General features: G+C 33.5%; 1 protein-coding gene across 1 annotated transcript; it reads right to left on the reverse strand.

The window, feature by feature from the left end:
* Positions 1 to 12,616: 12,616 nt before the first annotated feature.
* LOC142335226 (uncharacterized) lies at positions 12,617 to 17,604 on the reverse strand. The gene is made up of 3 exons (XM_075383624.1): positions 17,068 to 17,604; positions 13,786 to 14,042; positions 12,617 to 13,321 (listed from the first exon to the last, which is right to left on the reverse strand). Exons 1-3 carry the CDS (start codon positions 17,382 to 17,384, stop codon positions 12,705 to 12,707), a joined length of 1,191 nt encoding a protein of 396 aa, XP_075239739.1. The 5' UTR covers positions 17,385 to 17,604; the 3' UTR covers positions 12,617 to 12,704.
* Between the last annotated feature and the right edge of the window lie 1,951 nt (positions 17,605 to 19,555).

Genomic DNA, 19,555 nt, shown 5'->3' on the forward strand with positions numbered 1-19,555 from the left:
AAAAACAAAGTAAAAACGATAGTTAAAAACGAATGTTAAAAAAACTCAATAAAAAAAATCAAAAGAAATTCGAAATCTAGTAGTCTCAAAGCCAGAAAACCTTAACTTAACGCTTAAAAACGCAGAAAAGATTAAATTTTAATCAGTTGGAAGAAAAGAAAGAAGCCGACTTGTTACCTTGCTGACGCTAAGATACAAATTGACCAAATTAAGTGTAAAATAGTCGCAATTTTCAACAAGCCATAATTTAATTAAAAATAAATCATCTTTTAAAGACAAAACGACCATAGTCTTACGAATAAAAACCTATATGCACTAGTTTGGAGCTGCTTAGGAAGCCAATTGGATCTATCAACAGTGTGCTTTGATTTGCATTGTTCTGTTTTTTTAGTTAACATGAAATAACCATTTTTTTCCTTGAACTGATAATATCAACAGATAATATCCAAATTATTTTTAGATTGTAACAGCCAAAGTTAGACCCAATCCAGCTTTTTTATTGCTTTTTTTCCGTTAGGAACGCTCAATAATTCCAAATTTTTTTAAATCTAGATAATTTTTTGTTTAAAAAATCAAAAATATTTTCTGCGTTTTTAATAATCATAGAGTACATATAGCAAAAAACAGCAGATTTTTATTTCCAGACTACTCTCATTGGAAGTGGAAATGCTCCCTTTGTAGTTTAAAAAGATTGTGGTAGTTGTTTTTGGGTGTGTACTTCCGGAAAATTTAGTCAAAGTGGACTGAAGGATCTTATCTCGGGCAGTTTTGATGAAAAATTCTGAATTTTGAAAAATCTTGCCAAAATTTTCGACAAAAAGTATTAATGAAAAAGTTCAGCAATTTTTTTTGTCTTCAACATCAAAATAAACAACACTATTGGTTACAACTCTACGCATTTTAGCGAGATAGAAAACGAAATTCAAAAAAATCTGTTTAATTCCATATTCTACGCTGGATGGGGTTTTAATGATAGCACTCACAACTCTCTGCCATGAATGTACTGAAATTGACTGAATAAAAAACCCATTTGACTATATAGTTACTCCCCCATCAAGAGGGGTCGAAAAAAAACTAAACACACATCTTCTGCATTCTCTTTTACTTAAAATAGATGAACTAAAAAGATTTGTCAGCCAACGTTAAGTTGTAAAATGAGTGCAAAAAATAGCAGTATTTGATCCCACTTTCTTGCCAAATCCATTTTAATACCTTACTTAATTTTTCACAAGAAGTGATTGGAAAACTTAAAAATATATTTTCTTTCAGTCTCAAGAAGCGGATAACTCTACTCTGATGAAAATTTGATCGGATTTTGAAATAAAATAATGGACCGGAATTTGACAGAACTTTTTCGTTGATAATTGAGTTGAGACAGACGATTGAAGTCTACTAGGGAGATCATTTTTTACTCACTTTTTCAATGAGTGTTTTTCTGTTTAACTGCAGCAATATAACCAACCAGTACTTTAAAGTTTTAGATTAGAGGGCCCAAGTGTCAATGTAAAGCAAAGTTTTGCTTTATCGATGCTCTCCTAACTAAGATATTGTTGGATAAATCCTAACTAAGATAAAATAATGGACCGGAATTTGACAGAACTTTTTCGTTGATAATTGAGTTGAGACAGACGATTGAAGTCTACTAGGGAGATCATTTTTTACTCACTTTTTCAATGAGTGTTTTTCTGTTTAACTGCAGCAATATAACCAACCAGTACTTTAAAGTTTTAGATTAGAGCGCCCAAGTGTCAATGTAAAGCAAAGTTTTGCTTTATCGATGCTCTCCTAACTAAGATATTGTTGAGCTGAGCTTGCATTAGTAATTTGATGCAAATTTGAGTTAAACTGAACAAAAATTTAAGTAAACTCAAAATTTATTTCAGTTTGTGTTCAATTTTATATATATATATATATATATATATATATATATTTGATAATTTTCCTCGGAATAGTTTGGTGGAATTTTTTATTGAGTCATCAGAACGTTCGCCATTTTTCATGATGAAAACGATGGTAGGTTACACTGAGAACCTTTTGTCACATTAAATTATATGGTAATAGTTAGTAAGCCTGAGATTTCATTGGCATAATTAATGAGGTATGATAATTTTGTTCAATGAGTTTTTCAATTCCTTAAACCATAGTTATAAACCAGTTTATCAATTCATTTTTGCTGATTGAAAACAGTAAGAAAGTCAATTTGCTGATTGAGATTCAAGAGTAATTGAATGGAGTTTGTTAACTCTGCATACAAAACTTAACGGTTACTCTTTTTCATGGGTTTTGACTTTTCATGCTGGAAAGTGACAAAATCTGGTGAAGGAAACGGGAAAGTGGACAAGTGATAATATTTGCTCTCTTACAGTGATGAACTCAGACACCCCGCCAACACACACACACACACACACACACACACACACACACACACACACACATACACACACACACACACACACACACACACACACACCCAGAGAGAACTGACCTAAGCCATTTTGCAATTTTTATACAACGTTCTAATTATTACTTTTATAATGGACTACAGCTACAGCAGACTTCAAGTTCATTATAGGCAAAGCATCGTATATATTACATGTTTTTCTGCTCGTATGTTTCATAGTATGACTGATGTTGAAACACGTCGCTGTCAACTTTGATATTCGATAGTGAATATACACTTAGTCCATAGACGTCACTCTCTTCCGAATCATTCTCCTCATTATCCCCAGTTGCAAACATTTGTCTAATCGGCTTCAGTTTCAAACACCCCACAAACATATTTTTCACTTCAAGGCGAAATAACGGGCTCATATATGCGTATGATATAACGTTCAAAACCTGATATAAACCTGATAATTTTAACTCTTGTAAAAATTGTTATTGTTAACTGAAAGCACATGCACCTGAGGTGGCATCAACATCTTTCTTGTAGTAAAAATACGATTTTGCCATAAAGTTCTAGTGTTGACACGAAAAGCAGCTGACGTTTCTGAGATGTGCGATGGCAGATACATTTCTCTCGGACTGGCGGTGCTTTCAAAGGAAACGGCCTTTTTTCTGGTTCGCTCGAGAGAACTTTTACTCATTAACGGGCTTGCTTCAATCACTTTTTGTACAGAAACTGGAAAACGCAAGCTGTGTACCACGTTTTTGTGCCTAATTAGGTAAGCTTTGTTTTGTTTCAATTACCTGTTTGACAACTATAATTACCAAAACATAACCAAATGCTTTCCGAGTTTTTGTTCAAATAGTTTATCTTCAAAACGCTTTCCGAGAAAAATTGATAACAATTTCGTACACCTCATCATATTTTTTGGTAAATATAGCTGTTTTTGGTAGCTGAGTAGAGATTATCGATTATTGCTGCAACGGAGCGGTAAAACATCATTCAAAACATTGTCAAAAAAATCCTGCAGACTCAGTCTATCAAAAAATTTACCTTTTTAGATTGCAGTCCTTCTTATTTTTCATGCAGAATGGTTTTGGAGAAAAGTTTTGATCGTATTTGATTTGATAGAGGTATTAACAAAACAATTTGCTGTAACAAAAAAATCTAACAACGAATTGTACTGTTTATTCAGTTTCTTCCGAGGCGACCTAATTGTTCAAGGTCATCTGTTTAGCCTCATTTCTTCTATTAGATTTCAAAAAATGAAGAGTAATTAAATGGTTGTCTGGTAATTTAGTCGTCAAACAAACAAGGAGGCTCCGTTATGTGCGTTCGATCATTAGGTTCTGACCCCACTCATCTGCATTTTGGCATAAACGTCTAACAAATGAGGAACATATAGAAAACCCCCAAAATTCATGTATTTTTCAAAAAAAAGTTTGTTTGAAAAAGATTGCATATAACTCAGTGAAATAAAAGAAATTCCATATTAGGTTGACGAGATCAGCCATTATTAAGAAAGCAAGTCAGGAAAGCAAGTAAAGACAAACATCAAACTCGAACAACAATAACAACAAACATTAATTACATCCAAAACTCTTTGTCCATTTTTTAATTAAAAAAAGTTTATTAACCAGGTCAAAATAGAATCAGATGAAACTGAAATCAATCAAAATAACTTTTACATCAACAGAAAAGATCTTTGACCGCTCCATGATAAGGCTCGGTAACAACTAGACAAAAACAAAAAAAAACAGCAAAGTTAAAAAAAAGTTGGCCTAATTTTTTGAAAACTGATAATTTCAAAGTAATGAAAACTATTAGACGGCAAATGCAAACATACACAAAGTTTATGATCCCGTACAGTTCTATATTAGGCTTTAAGTCCCGTCATTTTTCAATCTTTTAAGCGGAAAGAACAATAAATAGAGTCAACAAACAAAATTTCAATTAAAACGCATTTGAGAGAAAACGCTGTCAAAGCCGTACAGCGATTTTTTGCACCTATTCAAAATAGGTCCAAATCAGCCTTCTTTGAACGCCAAAAATGTGATATGCATCCTTTCGTTATGGAGCAGTGATACCAAGAAGACAAAAGAATAGAAAAAGGGGCAAAATTCAGTCATACATTTTTTTTTCGTGAACAATCATTTTCAAAGTCATAAAGGCCATTAGCTACAAAATGCAAAAAATAATTAGGTTCATGTATTCATCCGAAGGAAGCAATTGAGACCAGTTATTTTTCAGGATATGTCCTATGTCTATAAAAAGAACGTCAAATATAGACAAAAGAGTCCATTTTTTTGCGAAAAACTCATGTCGGAATCGGCCAATTGATAACGAATTCCTTAAAAACATTAGATTTTGTAAAAATGCTGCTTCCAAAGACGACAATATTGGCATGTGGTATCTGTATTTAACAACACTAGGTAACAAATGGACAAAATGCAAATTTAACTTAAGTTTTTTTCTTTTTGAAATCAATTTTTTTCGAAGTCAAGAAAATCATCAGCCACCTACCCAAATCAGAAGAGAGGGTCAATTACTTCTCAACAAAAAACCAATTAGACCTTTCAAAAAATTTCACCGCAAATAACTCTACAACGTACATAACTGAACGCAAATAACTCCAACGCCTCCAACGCAAATAACTCAGTAAAGTAAAAAAAAAATGCCGCATTAGGTTGATGAGATCAGCCATTAATAAGAAAGGAAGTCAAGACGAACAACAAAATCAAACAACAATAACAACAAACATAAATTACTTCCAAAATTTTGACCATTTTGAAAAAAAAAATAACAAGATCAGAGCAGAGTCAGATAAAATTGAAACAAAACAAAGTAACTTGTACATCACTAGAAAAGATATGTGACCACTCCATAATACGGCCTGGTAGCAACTAGACAAAAACAAAGAACAAAACATCGAAAATAATTAAATTGGCTGAAATGTTTGAAAACAATTAATTTCAAAGTAATGAAAACTATTAGACGGCAAATGCAAACATTCAACAAGTTTTTGAACACATACGGTTTTATATGAGGGCATTAGGTCCTGTCATTACTCTATTTTTTATGCGGAAAGAACAAAAAATAGAGTCCACAGACAAAGTTTCAATTAAAACGTTTTTGTGAGAAAACGCTGTCGAAGCCGTAAAGTCATATTTTGCAACCACCTATTCAAAATAGGTTCAAATTAGCCTTCTTAGAACCCCAAAAATGTGATATGCAACATCTCTTTAGAGGGTTTGGTTACCAAGAAGACAAAACAGTAATACATTTATATTTGTCGTTAAAAATTATTTTCAAAATCACGAATTCTATTAGCTACAAATTGAAATAAAAGAATAGGTTCATTTATTCATCAGAAGGAAGCGCGTGATGTCAAATATAGACAAAAATAAAAAAAGTTCATTCTTTGTAACAAAGCCGTTTCGGAAATGGCAAACTTATAACGAATTCTTTAAAAACAATAGATTTTGTATAAAGGCTGCTTCCAAAGACAACAAAATTGTCTTATGGTATCTTTAATTAACAAAACTAGGTAAAAAATAGACAGAAAAGAACAAGAAGGCAAACTTAAGTTACGTTTTTTTCTTTTTGAAAACAATTGTTTTCGAAGATAAGACAATCATCAGCCACCTACCCAAATCAGAGGACAGGGTCATTTATTTCTCCATAAAAAGGCAATGAGACCTTTCAAAAAATTCATCCAACTTAAAGAACAAAGTAAAAACGACAGTTAAAAACAAATGTTAAAAAAACTTAAATAAATTCTTCAAGAAAACTAAAAAAAATCAAAAAGAAATTCGAAATCTAGTATTGTCAAAGCCAGAAAGACATAACATAACGCGTAAAAACGCAAAAAAAAATAAATTTTAATCAGTTGGAAGAAATGGAAGAGGCAGCATTGTTACCTTGCTGACGCTAAGTTGCAGATTGACCAAATATAAGGAAAAATAGTCGCCAAATTCAATACGCCATTAATTAATTAAAAATCAAAAAGACAAAACGACCATAGTTTTTCGAATAAAATTTGACATACATTAATTTGGAGCTGCTTAGGAAGCAAATTGGACCTATCAACAGTGTGCTTTGATTTGATTTGTTCTGTTCTTTAGTTATCAAGAAATAACCAATTTCTTCCTTGAAAAAGACCAACTGATAAAATGAAATTATTTTTAGATTGTAAAAGTCCAAGGTTGGACCCAATCCAGCTTTTTTATTGCTTTTTGTCCATTAGGAACGCTCAATCATTCCAAATGTTATAAATTTAGATAATTTTTCAATTAAAAAAATTGCTGCCTTTTTAATAATCATACAGTACAGTTTGCAAAAAACAGCAGATTTTTAATTCCGGACTACTCTTATTGGAAGTGGAATAGCTCCCTTTGTAGTTTACAAAGATTGTGTTAGTTGTTTTTGGGTGTGTACTTCCGGCAAATTTAGTCAAATTGGACTGAAGGATCTTATCTCGGGCAGTTTTGATGAAAAATTCTGAATTTTGAAAAATCTGGCCAAAATTTTCGACAAAAAGTATTAATGAAAAAGTTCAGCAAATTTTTTTGTCTTCAACATCAAAATAAACAACACTATTGTTTGCAACTCTACGCATTTTAGCGAGACAGAAAACGAAATTCAAAAAAATCTGTTTAATTCCATATTCTACGCTGGACGGTGTTTTAATGATAGCACTCACAACTCTCTACAGTGAATATACTGAAAATTGACAAAACAAAAAACACATTTGACTATATAGTTACTCCCCCATAAAGAGGGGTCGAAAAAAAACTAAAACACATCTTCTGCATTCTCTCTTACTTAAAGTAGATGAACTAAAAGATTTATGAGCCAAAGTTAAATTGTAAAACGAGTGCAAAAATAGCAGTAATTGATCACACTTTCTAGCCAAATTCATTTTAATAACTTACTTAAGTTTTCACAAGAAGTGATTGGAAAACTGAAAAATATATTTTCTTTCAGTCTCAAGAAGCGGATAACTCTACTCTGATGAAAATTTGATCAAATTTTGAAATAAAATAATGGACCGGAATTTGACAGAGCTTTTCGTTGATCATTGAATTGAGACAAACGATTGAAGTCTGCTAGGGAGATCATTTTTTATTCACTTTTTCAATGAGTATATTTTTATTTAACTGCAATAATATAACCAACCAGTACTTCAGAGTTTTAGATTAGAGCGCCCGAGTGTCAATGTAAAGCAAAATTTTGCTTTATCGATGCTCTTCTAACTAAGATATTGTAGAGATGAGCTGGCGTTAGTAATTTGATGCAAATTTGAGTTAAACTGAACAAAAAATTAAATTAACTGAAAAATGATTTCAGTTGGTTTTCCATTTAATAGATATTTTCTTGATAATTTTCCTCGAAATAGTCTGGCTTATTTTTTATTCATGATGAATTTGGCGCTAGGTTACACTGAGAACTTTTTATTCTCACATTAAAATATTTGGTAATAGTTAGTAAGCCTGAAATTACATTGGCATAATTAATGAGGTATGATACTTTTGTCTACTGCAAAGATTGTGCAGGAAATGAGAAAAGTCACATTCTCGGTTAATAACCGAGCATCTAACAGAAAATTTCATTTCATTAAACCAGTTATAAACCAGTTTATCAATTCATTGAAAATAGATTGAAAACAGTTACCAGAAAGTCAGAGAGTAATGGTATGATGAGTTTTTAAACTCCGCTTACAAAACTTGAAGAATACTCTTTTTTCTGGGTTTTGAACTTTTCATGCCGGAAAGTGACAAAATCTGGTCACGGAAACGGAAAAGTAGACAAGTGTTAAAATTTGCTCTCTTAGAGTGACGAACTCAGACACCCCCACAACACACACACACATAAACACACAAGTTTTAATTAAAACGCTTCTGTGAGAAAATGCTGTCGAAGCCGTAAAACCATTTTCTGGACCTATTCAAAATAGGTCCAAATCAGCCTTCTTCGAACGCCAAAAATGTGATATGCAACCTTTCAATATGAAGCCTTGCTACCAAGAAGACAAAAAATAGAAAAAGCGCCAAAATTCAGTGATAGTTTTTTATTTTTCGTGAATAGTCATTTTCAAAGTCACGAAGACCATTAGCTACAAAATGCAAAAAAGGAACATTTTCATGTATTAATCCGAAGGAAGCGATTGAGACCAGTTATTATTCAGAATGAGTCTCATGTCTAAAAAAAAGAACGTCAAATATAGACAAAAATCAAAAATTTGCAAAAAAAACTCATGCCGGAATCGGCAAATTTATAACGAATTCCTGTAAAAACATTAGATTTGGTATAAATGCTGCTGCCACAGACGACAATATTGTCATATTGTATCTGTATTTAACAAGACTAGGTAACAAATAGACAAAAAAAAATAAAAATGCAAAATTAATTTAAATTTTTTTCTTTTTGCAAACAATTGTTACCGAGGTCAAGAAAATCATCAACCACCTACCCAAATCAGAAGACAAGGCCAATTATTCTTCAACAAAAAGCCGATTAGACCTGTCAAAAAATTTCAACGGAAATAACTCTTCAACGGAAAAAACTCCAACGCCTCCAGCGCAAATAACTCAGTAAAGTTAAAAAAAGCCGCATTAGGTTGATGAGATCAGCCATTAATTAGAAAGGAAGTCAAGACGAACAACAAAATGAAACAACAATAACAAAAACATAAATAACATCCAAAATTTTTTTAAAAAAAATAACCAGATCAAAATAGAGTCAGATAAAACTGAAACGAAACAAAATAACTTGTACATCACTAGAAAAAATACGTGACCACTCCATAATACGGCTTGATAGCAACTAGACAAAAACAAACAAAACATCAAAAATAATAATTTTTTGAAAACAATTAATTTCAAAGTAATGAAAACTATTAGACGGCAAATACAAACATTCAACAAGTTTATGATCACATACGGTTTTATATGAGGGCATTAAGTCCCGTCATTACTCAATTTTTTATGCGGAAAGAACAGAAAATAGAGTCAACAGACAAAGTTTCAATCAAAATGTTTTTGTGAGAAAACGCTGTCAAAGCCGTAAAGCCATATTTTGCACCTGTTAAAAAAAGGTTCAAATTAGCCTTCTCGGAACGCCAAAAATGTGATATGCAACCTATCTTTATAAGGAATTGTTACCTGGAAGACCAAAAAAAATAGAAAAGGGGGCAAAATTCAGTAAAACATTTTTATTTTTCCTTAACAATCATTTTCAAAATCACGAATTCTATTAGCTACAAATTGAAGTAAATATGGAAAAAAATGGAAAATCCTGAGAGCAGTTGTTATTCATAATATGTCTTATGTCAACAAAAAGAACGTCAAATATAGACAAAAATCCAAAATATGTTAATTTTTTTGCGACAAACCCGTTCCGGAATCGGCAAATTGATAACCAATTCTTGAAAAACATTCGATTTTGTCTATTTGCTGCTTCCAAAGAGAACAATATTGTCATATGGTATCTGTAATTAACAAAACTAGGTAACAAATAGACAGAAAAGAACAAAAATGCAAATTTAAGTTATGTTTTTTCTTCTTGAAAACAATTGTTTTCGAAGTCAAGAAAATCATCAGCCACCTACCCAAATCAGAAGACAAGGTCATTTATTTCTCCATAAAAAGACAATGAGACCTGTCAAAAACTTCATCCAAATTGAAAAACAAAGTAAAAACGATAGTTAAAAACGAATGTTAAAAAAACTCAATAAAAAAAATCAAAAGAAATTCGAAATCTAGTAGTCTCAAAGCCAGAAAACCTTAACTTAACGCTTAAAAACGCAGAAAAGATTAAATTTTAATCAGTTGGAAGAAAAGAAAGAAGCCGACTTGTTACCTTGCTGACGCTAAGATACAAATTGACCAAATTAAGTGTAAAATAGTCGCAATTTTCAACAAGCCATAATTTAATTAAAAATAAATCATCTTTTAAAGACAAAACGACCATAGTCTTACGAATAAAAACCTATATGCACTAGTTTGGAGCTGCTTAGGAAGCCAATTGGATCTATCAACAGTGTGCTTTGATTTGCATTGTTCTGTTTTTTTAGTTAACATGAAATAACCATTTTTTTCCTTGAACTGATAATATCAACAGATAATATCCAAATTATTTTTAGATTGTAACAGCCAAAGTTAGACCCAATCCAGCTTTTTTATTGCTTTTTTTCCGTTAGGAACGCTCAATAATTCCAAATTTTTTTAAATCTAGATAATTTTTTGTTTAAAAAATCAAAAATATTTTCTGCGTTTTTAATAATCATAGAGTACATATAGCAAAAAACAGCAGATTTTTATTTCCAGACTACTCTCATTGGAAGTGGAAATGCTCCCTTTGTAGTTTAAAAAGATTGTGGTAGTTGTTTTTGGGTGTGTACTTCCGGAAAATTTAGTCAAAGTGGACTGAAGGATCTTATCTCGGGCAGTTTTGATGAAAAATTCTGAATTTTGAAAAATCTTGCCAAAATTTTCGACAAAAAGTATTAATGAAAAAGTTCAGCAATTTTTTTTGTCTTCAACATCAAAATAAACAACACTATTGGTTACAACTCTACGCATTTTAGCGAGATAGAAAACGAAATTCAAAAAAATCTGTTTAATTCCATATTCTACGCTGGATGGGGTTTTAATGATAGCACTCACAACTCTCTGCCATGAATGTACTGAAATTGACTGAATAAAAAACCCATTTGACTATATAGTTACTCCCCCATCAAGAGGGGTCGAAAAAAAACTAAACACACATCTTCTGCATTCTCTTTTACTTAAAATAGATGAACTAAAAAGATTTGTGAGCCAACGTTAAGTTGTAAAATGAGTGCAAAAAATAGCAGTATTTGATCCCACTTTCTTGCCAAATCCATTTTAATACCTTACTTAATTTTTCACAAGAAGTGATTGGAAAACTTAAAAATATATTTTCTTTCAGTCTCAAGAAGCGGATAACTCTACTCTGATGAAAATTTGATCGGATTTTGAAATAAAATAATGGACCGGAATTTGACAGAACTTTTTCGTTGATAATTGAGTTGAGACAGACGATTGAAGTCTACTAGGGAGATCATTTTTTACTCACTTTTTCAATGAGTGTTTTTCTGTTTAACTGCAGCAATATAACCAACCAGTACTTTAAAGTTTTAGATTAGAGGGCCCAAGTGTCAATGTAAAGCAAAGTTTTGCTTTATCGATGCTCTCCTAACTAAGATATTGTTGGATAAATCCTAACTAAGATAAAATAATGGACCGGAATTTGACAGAACTTTTTCGTTGATAATTGAGTTGAGACAGACGATTGAAGTCTACTAGGGAGATCATTTTTTACTCACTTTTTCAATGAGTGTTTTTCTGTTTAACTGCAGCAATATAACCAACCAGTACTTTAAAGTTTTAGATTAGAGCGCCCAAGTGTCAATGTAAAGCAAAGTTTTGCTTTATCGATGCTCTCCTAACTAAGATATTGTTGAGCTGAGCTTGCATTAGTAATTTGATGCAAATTTGAGTTAAACTGAACAAAAATTTAAGTAAACTCAAAATTTATTTCAGTTTGTGTTCAATTTTATATATATATATATATATATATATATATATATATATATATATATTTGATAATTTTCCTCGGAATAGTTTGGTGGAATTTTTTATTGAGTCATCAGAACGTTCGCCATTTTTCATGATGAAAACGATGGTAGGTTACACTGAGAACCTTTTGTCACATTAAATTATATGGTAATAGTTAGTAAGCCTGAGATTTCATTGGCATAATTAATGAGGTATGATAATTTTGTTCAATGAGTTTTTCAATTCCTTAAACCATAGTTATAAACCAGTTTATCAATTCATTTTTGCTGATTGAAAACAGTAAGAAAGTCAATTTGCTGATTGAGATTCAAGAGTAATTGAATGGAGTTTGTTAACTCTGCATACAAAACTTAACGGTTACTCTTTTTCATGGGTTTTGACTTTTCATGCTGGAAAGTGACAAAATCTGGTGAAGGAAACGGGAAAGTGGACAAGTGATAATATTTGCTCTCTTACAGTGATGAACTCAGACACCCCGCCAACACACACACACACACACACACACACACACACACACACACACACACACACACACACACACACACACACACACACACACACACACATACACACACACACACACACACACACACACACCCAGAGAGAACTGACCTAAGCCATTTTGCAATTTTTATACAACGTTCTAATTATTACTTTTATAATGGACTACAGCTACAGCAGACTTCAAGTTCATTATAGGCAAAGCATCGTATATATTACATGTTTTTCTGCTCGTATGTTTCATAGTATGACTGATGTTGAAACACGTCGCTGTCAACTTTGATATTCGATAGTGAATATACACTTAGTCCATAGACGTCACTCTCTTCCGAATCATTCTCCTCATTATCCCCAGTTGCAAACATTTGTCTAATCGGCTTCAGTTTCAAACACCCCACAAACATATTTTTCACTTCAAGGCGAAATAACGGGCTCATATATGCGTATGATATAACGTTCAAAACGCCGATGAAAGTCGTGCTCAAAGCGGGGTACACGTTTAGAAACTGTCGTAAGAAATTTTCGCGGACAAAGCCGACGTACAAGTTGTAGAAATTGACAATAATAAGCGGAGATATTGAGAAAACGTAAATGAAAGCAGTCAAAGATAGCCGCATTGTTGTTTTGACTACTTGTAGGGAATAGTCGGCAGCTATTCCATATCCATGCTCTGATCTGATTGAGGTGGCAGTGTGACTTCGTTCCTTGCTCAATTTTTTCTCAAGTTGTGTCCACTTTTTGTAGGCTAGATGGAATGACTTGATGAATAGGGCAACTGCAAGGGTCATGATTAGGATTATGTTTGAGTAGTATATTGTCCACATTACACGCCCTAAAAGTTATTCAGATTACAAAGGTATATCCAAAATGTAAGTTATTATCTTAACACTGATGATCGACGCGCATAAACAAGTCGATTTTTCGGAAACCTATGAAGATGGTTTGTGATGTCACAATTAGTTGGGTTATGCAGAATTAACAAGGTCGCTTTCTTAGAACAAAAGAACTAGTAGAGTTCTGCACTTGATGAATTGCTAAGATTTGATCATTTTGAAGATATCTAGCATATAAGCTTTTTACAAGAACTTTGAACTATTTTATTCCATCTCGCAATTCGATCTCTCCGAAATCTAAATCTAAAGATCGGGGTGACCAAAATAATCATTAATCTTTTTGACCGTTTGCTTGGGTGCCTTTTCTTATTATCATTTAAAGTAATTTTATCTCTAATCTCCTATTTTTTAAGGAAGTTGCAACAATTTTGCTCCAAAAAGTTTAATAAATAATCCTTCTAACCAAAATCTGACATGAGACATTCGGTTCCATCTTCATTCAAGTGAAAGGAATAGTTGCCCCGACAACCGCGAGAATCGATTCCATTCAGTTGTAACTCACTGATAGCCAACGGTGGGTGCCCGGAAGTGCCAAATGTAATGAGGAGGCCATAGGTCCACGTGAACAGATGACACATTAGGTAGAACTTTCTAGAAGATCCGAGAAGGTTCCGTCTGGGGTCGATTACCAGGCAGACGTTTAGGATGAGCATCAGAGACCTATATGTGAACTGAAGCCAAATATTTTCTTCACAATTTATTGTCTCTCAGAAAATCTATTACACGAGAATTTTAAAGTTTTTTCACGCTTTTGAGTGAGGCACGTTTGCAAACATCATCTAGATTTTTTTTTGGGTTTTATCTGCAGGTTGGATTTTTTAATTTCTTTTTTGCACTTTTTGGGATCTTTTCTACAATACCACCTTTCGAAAAAAGGGGGATGGTTGATAAAAAGAAGTCAAGCGCGCAACTTATTGACCAATCAGAGTAAATAACTAAATTCAAATGCACATGTATATTGTCTTAAAAAGAATAGAATACGTCAAACTATTCCACGAGAACCAACCAATTAGGATTTAATATTTAAAGATTTTCCAACTGACGAACTGGTGGGCACACTTCGATAACCGGCCCGCAAATTTTGAAGTGCAACCCACAGTGTATGAGACGCATGGCCATGAAATGCTGTCTACCATTAAAATTTTATTAATATTATCTTATCAGAACAATCAGTTGCTTGTAAGTGTTAATAAGTATAGCTAAGATAGGGAAGAAGATTCTCTACCTAAGGGAGAGATTTTCTCAATCTTTTCTGCTCTTTAATTAAAAAATCTTAAAGCAAGCTTTTGTCTAAAATAAATTCTGAGAAGCTACTTCATACAAGTTATTAGAGTAACCAAAATAAATTTTATGCGCTCCAATATGTTTATGTGCAGACTCTCTAAACACCAGAAATCTCTGATCTTTCTTCTGTACAGACTCCCTAAACATTGGTAATTTTTGATCAGACTTCTAAACAGTCTCCCTAGACACTATTAACCTTTGATCAGACTTCTGTTCAGACCCCCTAGGCATCAGTAACATTTGATCAGACTTCTTTACACACTCCCTAGACACTAGTAATCTTTAAAAATACTTCTTTGCAGACTTCCTAGACACCAGTAACATTTGATCAGACTTATGCAGACTCCCAGACACCAGTAACATTTATTCAGACTTCAGTACAGACTCCCTAAACAACAATAACCTTTGGTCAGACTTCTGAACAGACTCCCAAGACATTAGTAACTTTTGAACAGAGTTCTGTACAGACTCCCTAGACACTTGTAACCTATGATCAGACTTCTGCACAGTCTCCCTAGGCACTATTAAACTTTGATCAGACTTCTGTTCAGACCCCCTAGGCACCAGTAACCTTTGATTGGACTTCTGTAAAGACTCCCTAAACACCAGTAACCTTTGATCGGATTTCTCTAAAGACTCCCTAGACACCAGTATTATTTGATCAGACTTCTGTACAGATTCCCTAGACACCAGTAACCTTTGATCCTTCTTTAGTACAGACTCCCTAGACACTGGTAACTTTCGATCAGACTTCTGTACCAGCTCCCAAAACGCTAGTAACTTTTGGTCAGACTTCTGTACAGACTCCCTAGACACCAGTAACCTTTGATCATTCTTTAGTACAGACTCCCTAGACACAAGTAACTTTTGAGCAAAATTTATTTTATACAGAATACACAGACACCATTAACATTTGAACATGCTTCTGTACAGACTCCCTAGACACCTATAGCCTTTGATCAGGCTTCTGTACAGATTCCCTAGACCCTGCATTTTTATAATCAGACTTCTGTAGACTCCCTAGACACCAAAAACATTTGATCAGACTTTTGTGTGCTCCAAATGTTCTTATAGCGCACTGGAAACTATCTCTGATCAGACCATCTCAGAGTGATATGTTCTCCGATTAAGTTTACTTGAGGCCATTGTCCAGGTTTTTGTTAACAAGATCAGAAGAGTTTGTTTGTGGCTTCCAGAATCTTCTCTTATTAACACCAAAATAATAAAAATCATAAGCAACGAGTTTTGCTTCATATGCGGTTAAACTTATTTAATTGACACGGTAAATTGCTTTTGTTACTTTTTTGTGTGTTAGGATTCTTTTATGAACTATCATTACCATAAAAGTAAAGACAGGCTAATAAGAAGTGCTGCCTTTAAATTTTTGACTTTCAAATCAAGAATAAATTCAGATCGCTCAAAAAAATTTGGAGACCTAATCGAATATTTTTTGATATTATTTCAATTTTTTGTCCAAAATTATTTTTGATCAAATAAAAACAAAACAAAACAAATATATCTAGTGAAATCTATTAACGTGCATTTTAAAATTTTAGTGACTAATGTATTGTTTAAATTTATTCATAGAGTTTGTAACTATTGGAAAAACTTTGCATTTTAAATTTAAAATCCATTATTTTCGTAAAATTTGGTTACAAACACAGTCTGGTTGGGTTAATTTTAAACCCTGAAAAAATGAAGAAAAATGAGACAATTCGAAAATATTGTGTTTGCTGACAAAACAGCCTCTAAACAGACTTTTCTACCTTTGAAGCTACCTCTAATCAGAGCTTTGTGAGAATTAAATATTATAGTAGTTAGTTTTAATCAATTAAATTGATAGACTTTCCTGTGACACTGTTCCAATTTTCGATCATTCAAAATCGTCTGTGATCAGAGTTTTTTGCTACCCTTTTCCAGGCTTTGGGGACTTCAAACTTACCTCGTGCGACCTTGTTCCAGGGTTTTAATTTTCGAATGGAATTTTGATCTAAATTGTTCCCGATTTTTGTGTTTGTGCAGTCGTCTAGACACTGCATTGCTATTTAAGCACATAATTCTCCCTCTTTACTCGAGGATGGTCAGATCAGAATGTGATTTGGTCTCAGACCTCAAGCACAGAAAGTTATCGACATTCATACTGCAATTGGGAACGAGGTTGCATGCAAATGACTTGGCTAGTTTAATGGTTCTCATTTATGGTTTTAACAGGAAGGGTCTTTCAGTCTTTCGAAGTTATGTGAATAACAATTGTATATCACCCCTCCCGTTTCTATTAACATTGACAGGAAAAGTAATCTATCTTTCGAGCACTTGAAGTCAGGCAAAAAGTTAAAAAAAATAAAGACAATATTAGTTTTGCATATATGTACGTGTGAACCCGAGTACTTTGGTTTCTTACCAGATTTCGGACCAATTTCGGGTCACAAGCAGCATTTGTGTCATCACAAAACACCATCCACGATCCTGAGGGAAGCCGAAGAATTGAATTGACGAACTGAGACTCCCAGCAAGGAAATCGGAGAGAACAATCATCGCAATTATCCTCCTGGAGTTTGTTTTCAGCTTGTTCACGCAAAACGGCATCACAATCAAAAATGGCGCGTGAATCCATGTAAAAACTCCAAACAGAAGTTGAATAAGTTTTGTTTCGATTAAAATGTCGCCAACCTCGAAAATTCTGTAAAATGAGTTCATGTCGCAATCTGATTGGTCCATATTTTAGGGATTGTGTGATCGATTAACTATGCAACTGGAGCTATAGGAAAATCTTTGAAGTTTTTCGACAAAAATTGTTGAATTCGTCGGTGATATTATCCCAGCTGATTTCTGAGTGGTTAATCTTAAACTGAAAGCGTCAACTATTCACAGATTTTCAATACATGGAACTTGATTAGTTCGATTGAAAGGTAAAACATGATATTTGAGCCACTTTTAGAACAATTCAAAGACATTTAAGTTCTACTTATAACGTAGATTGGGGTCATGACAGTTACAGTTCAGGCTTCGATCTATACCATTTTCATTTTGAACTCGATTGTACGTGTCGCTCAAATTAAAATTTCATCGGAGGTGATGGAATGTTTGTTCATTCTTTGGGTCATTGACCGCCAAAACTTGTTTCTTTCGCGTTCATAGTGTTACCCAGGTCCAGGCCTCGACTTAATGCTCCACCAAAAAGTGGTATGAAACAACAGCGTTCGACTCTAACTTTTATTATATGGAACAAACAATTTTCGACTGTGAACTTTCTGCTTGCCCTATATTAAACCCCCCCCCCCAACACCCTATATACATGAACTTTCTGCTCGCCCTATATTACCCCCCCCCCCCAACACCCTATATACGTGATTTCCAAAACAGGCCTATTCAAAAGTTTATTTGCAGATCTTTTTGAAAAAAAACGAATTCTAACTCACTCAGCAAAAATTTTTGTTGAGTTCTTTTTTGTGTTACGTCCATTTTCAAAAATTCCTTCTGCATAAAATTTCCAGTCCAATAAATTGTATTTACCATGGATTTGTTAAAATTTAACTTTTTTCACTTTTTGTATCAAATTCCTGACGATGTTGTCTCTTTGTTGATAGTAACTTTGCGAGAAGATTGGTGCTGATGATCGTCCAACATTAGCCGGAAGCTCCGGTAATTTTTTAAATAAAAATACTGCGCTAAAAGTTAATATCAGAGAACCTTTATTGATACCTAACTGTTAATGCTTTATTCTCTAAAACAAGAACGTTTAGTGAAGCTTGTTTCGGAAAAGTATATCTTAAAGTTTTGCCTAAAAATGTGCGCATTGTACCAAAATATGCTTTATTGTCTTTTTAGATAACCTCGATTGTTCTCATAGTAGCTTTTTTAATATTCCTGTCTTTGTATTGTTGGATGTGGGGTTAGGTTGATTTAGAAATTTCTCTCGTGTTGGGTGATATGGCCAATTTTTTGTTAAATGTGTCAACATCTGTATCAAATTTGCACTTCCTCCGGATTAACCAAAATTTAGCTTGTTCGAACATCCCACTTTAGAGCGGAAACTTTGCTACCTACCAAAATTTCATATTTTTCGAGTAATTTTAATCGAGCTTATCACACTTATTATTCACAACCATGTTTTATTATTGGATATTGGGGTTAAAAGCGCGCGTGTGTATGGATATCTTTGAGAATAATTCTTTTTGTCATATTAACTCTGATAAAGAACAATCAGTAGTCCGAGGATTCAATTCATCTATAATGATAAAGCAACGTATAAGTATTATCAAGTTCAATGTAACAAGTGAAACTTAGACGGCAAGATTTTTTGATGCTCATTTAACAGGTTTTTTTCGTCTGATGTCATTGACTTCAAAACAGTTCGTATTCAATCGGCAATTGTCTAAAAAACCTAAAAATATTAAGCCGAAAACCACCTCAATCGGTACATATCGTGGTTATATTTACTTAAAATTAGGTTAATTGAACTTTTTCGGAACTTTCTACGTATATTAGAACGTATTTAAATCTTATTTGGAACGATTTATATGCACATTTGAATACTCGAATACGATTGGTTAATAATTCGCCATTTACTACGTAACATCCTCCGGCCCGGAAGAAGATGTTGGGAAAACTGGTACAAGTTTTACAAGCGGGCGGACAAGTGAACCAGTCGACGTACGTAAAACGGCGGAGCGCGCGACGCTATCGGAGCCGTAACGGAGTTCCACAATCCGAGCGGTTGGGTAGTAACCCCTAGGGTTGGTTTTCTCAACTATCCAAACCAAGTCACTGGTCTTAAGGTGTTGCTCGGCAGGCGTCTGCCACTTAGAGCGTCGGTTCAGCGTCAGTACGTACTCTCTGATCCAACGGGACCAGATCGCATTAGCGTATGACTGCGCACGGGCGTAACG

The sequence above is a fragment of the Convolutriloba macropyga genome, chromosome 2 (assembly GCF_964194025.1).
Source record: "Convolutriloba macropyga chromosome 2, txConMacr16.3, whole genome shotgun sequence".
Lineage (NCBI taxonomy): Eukaryota > Metazoa > Xenacoelomorpha > Acoela > Convolutidae > Convolutriloba > Convolutriloba macropyga.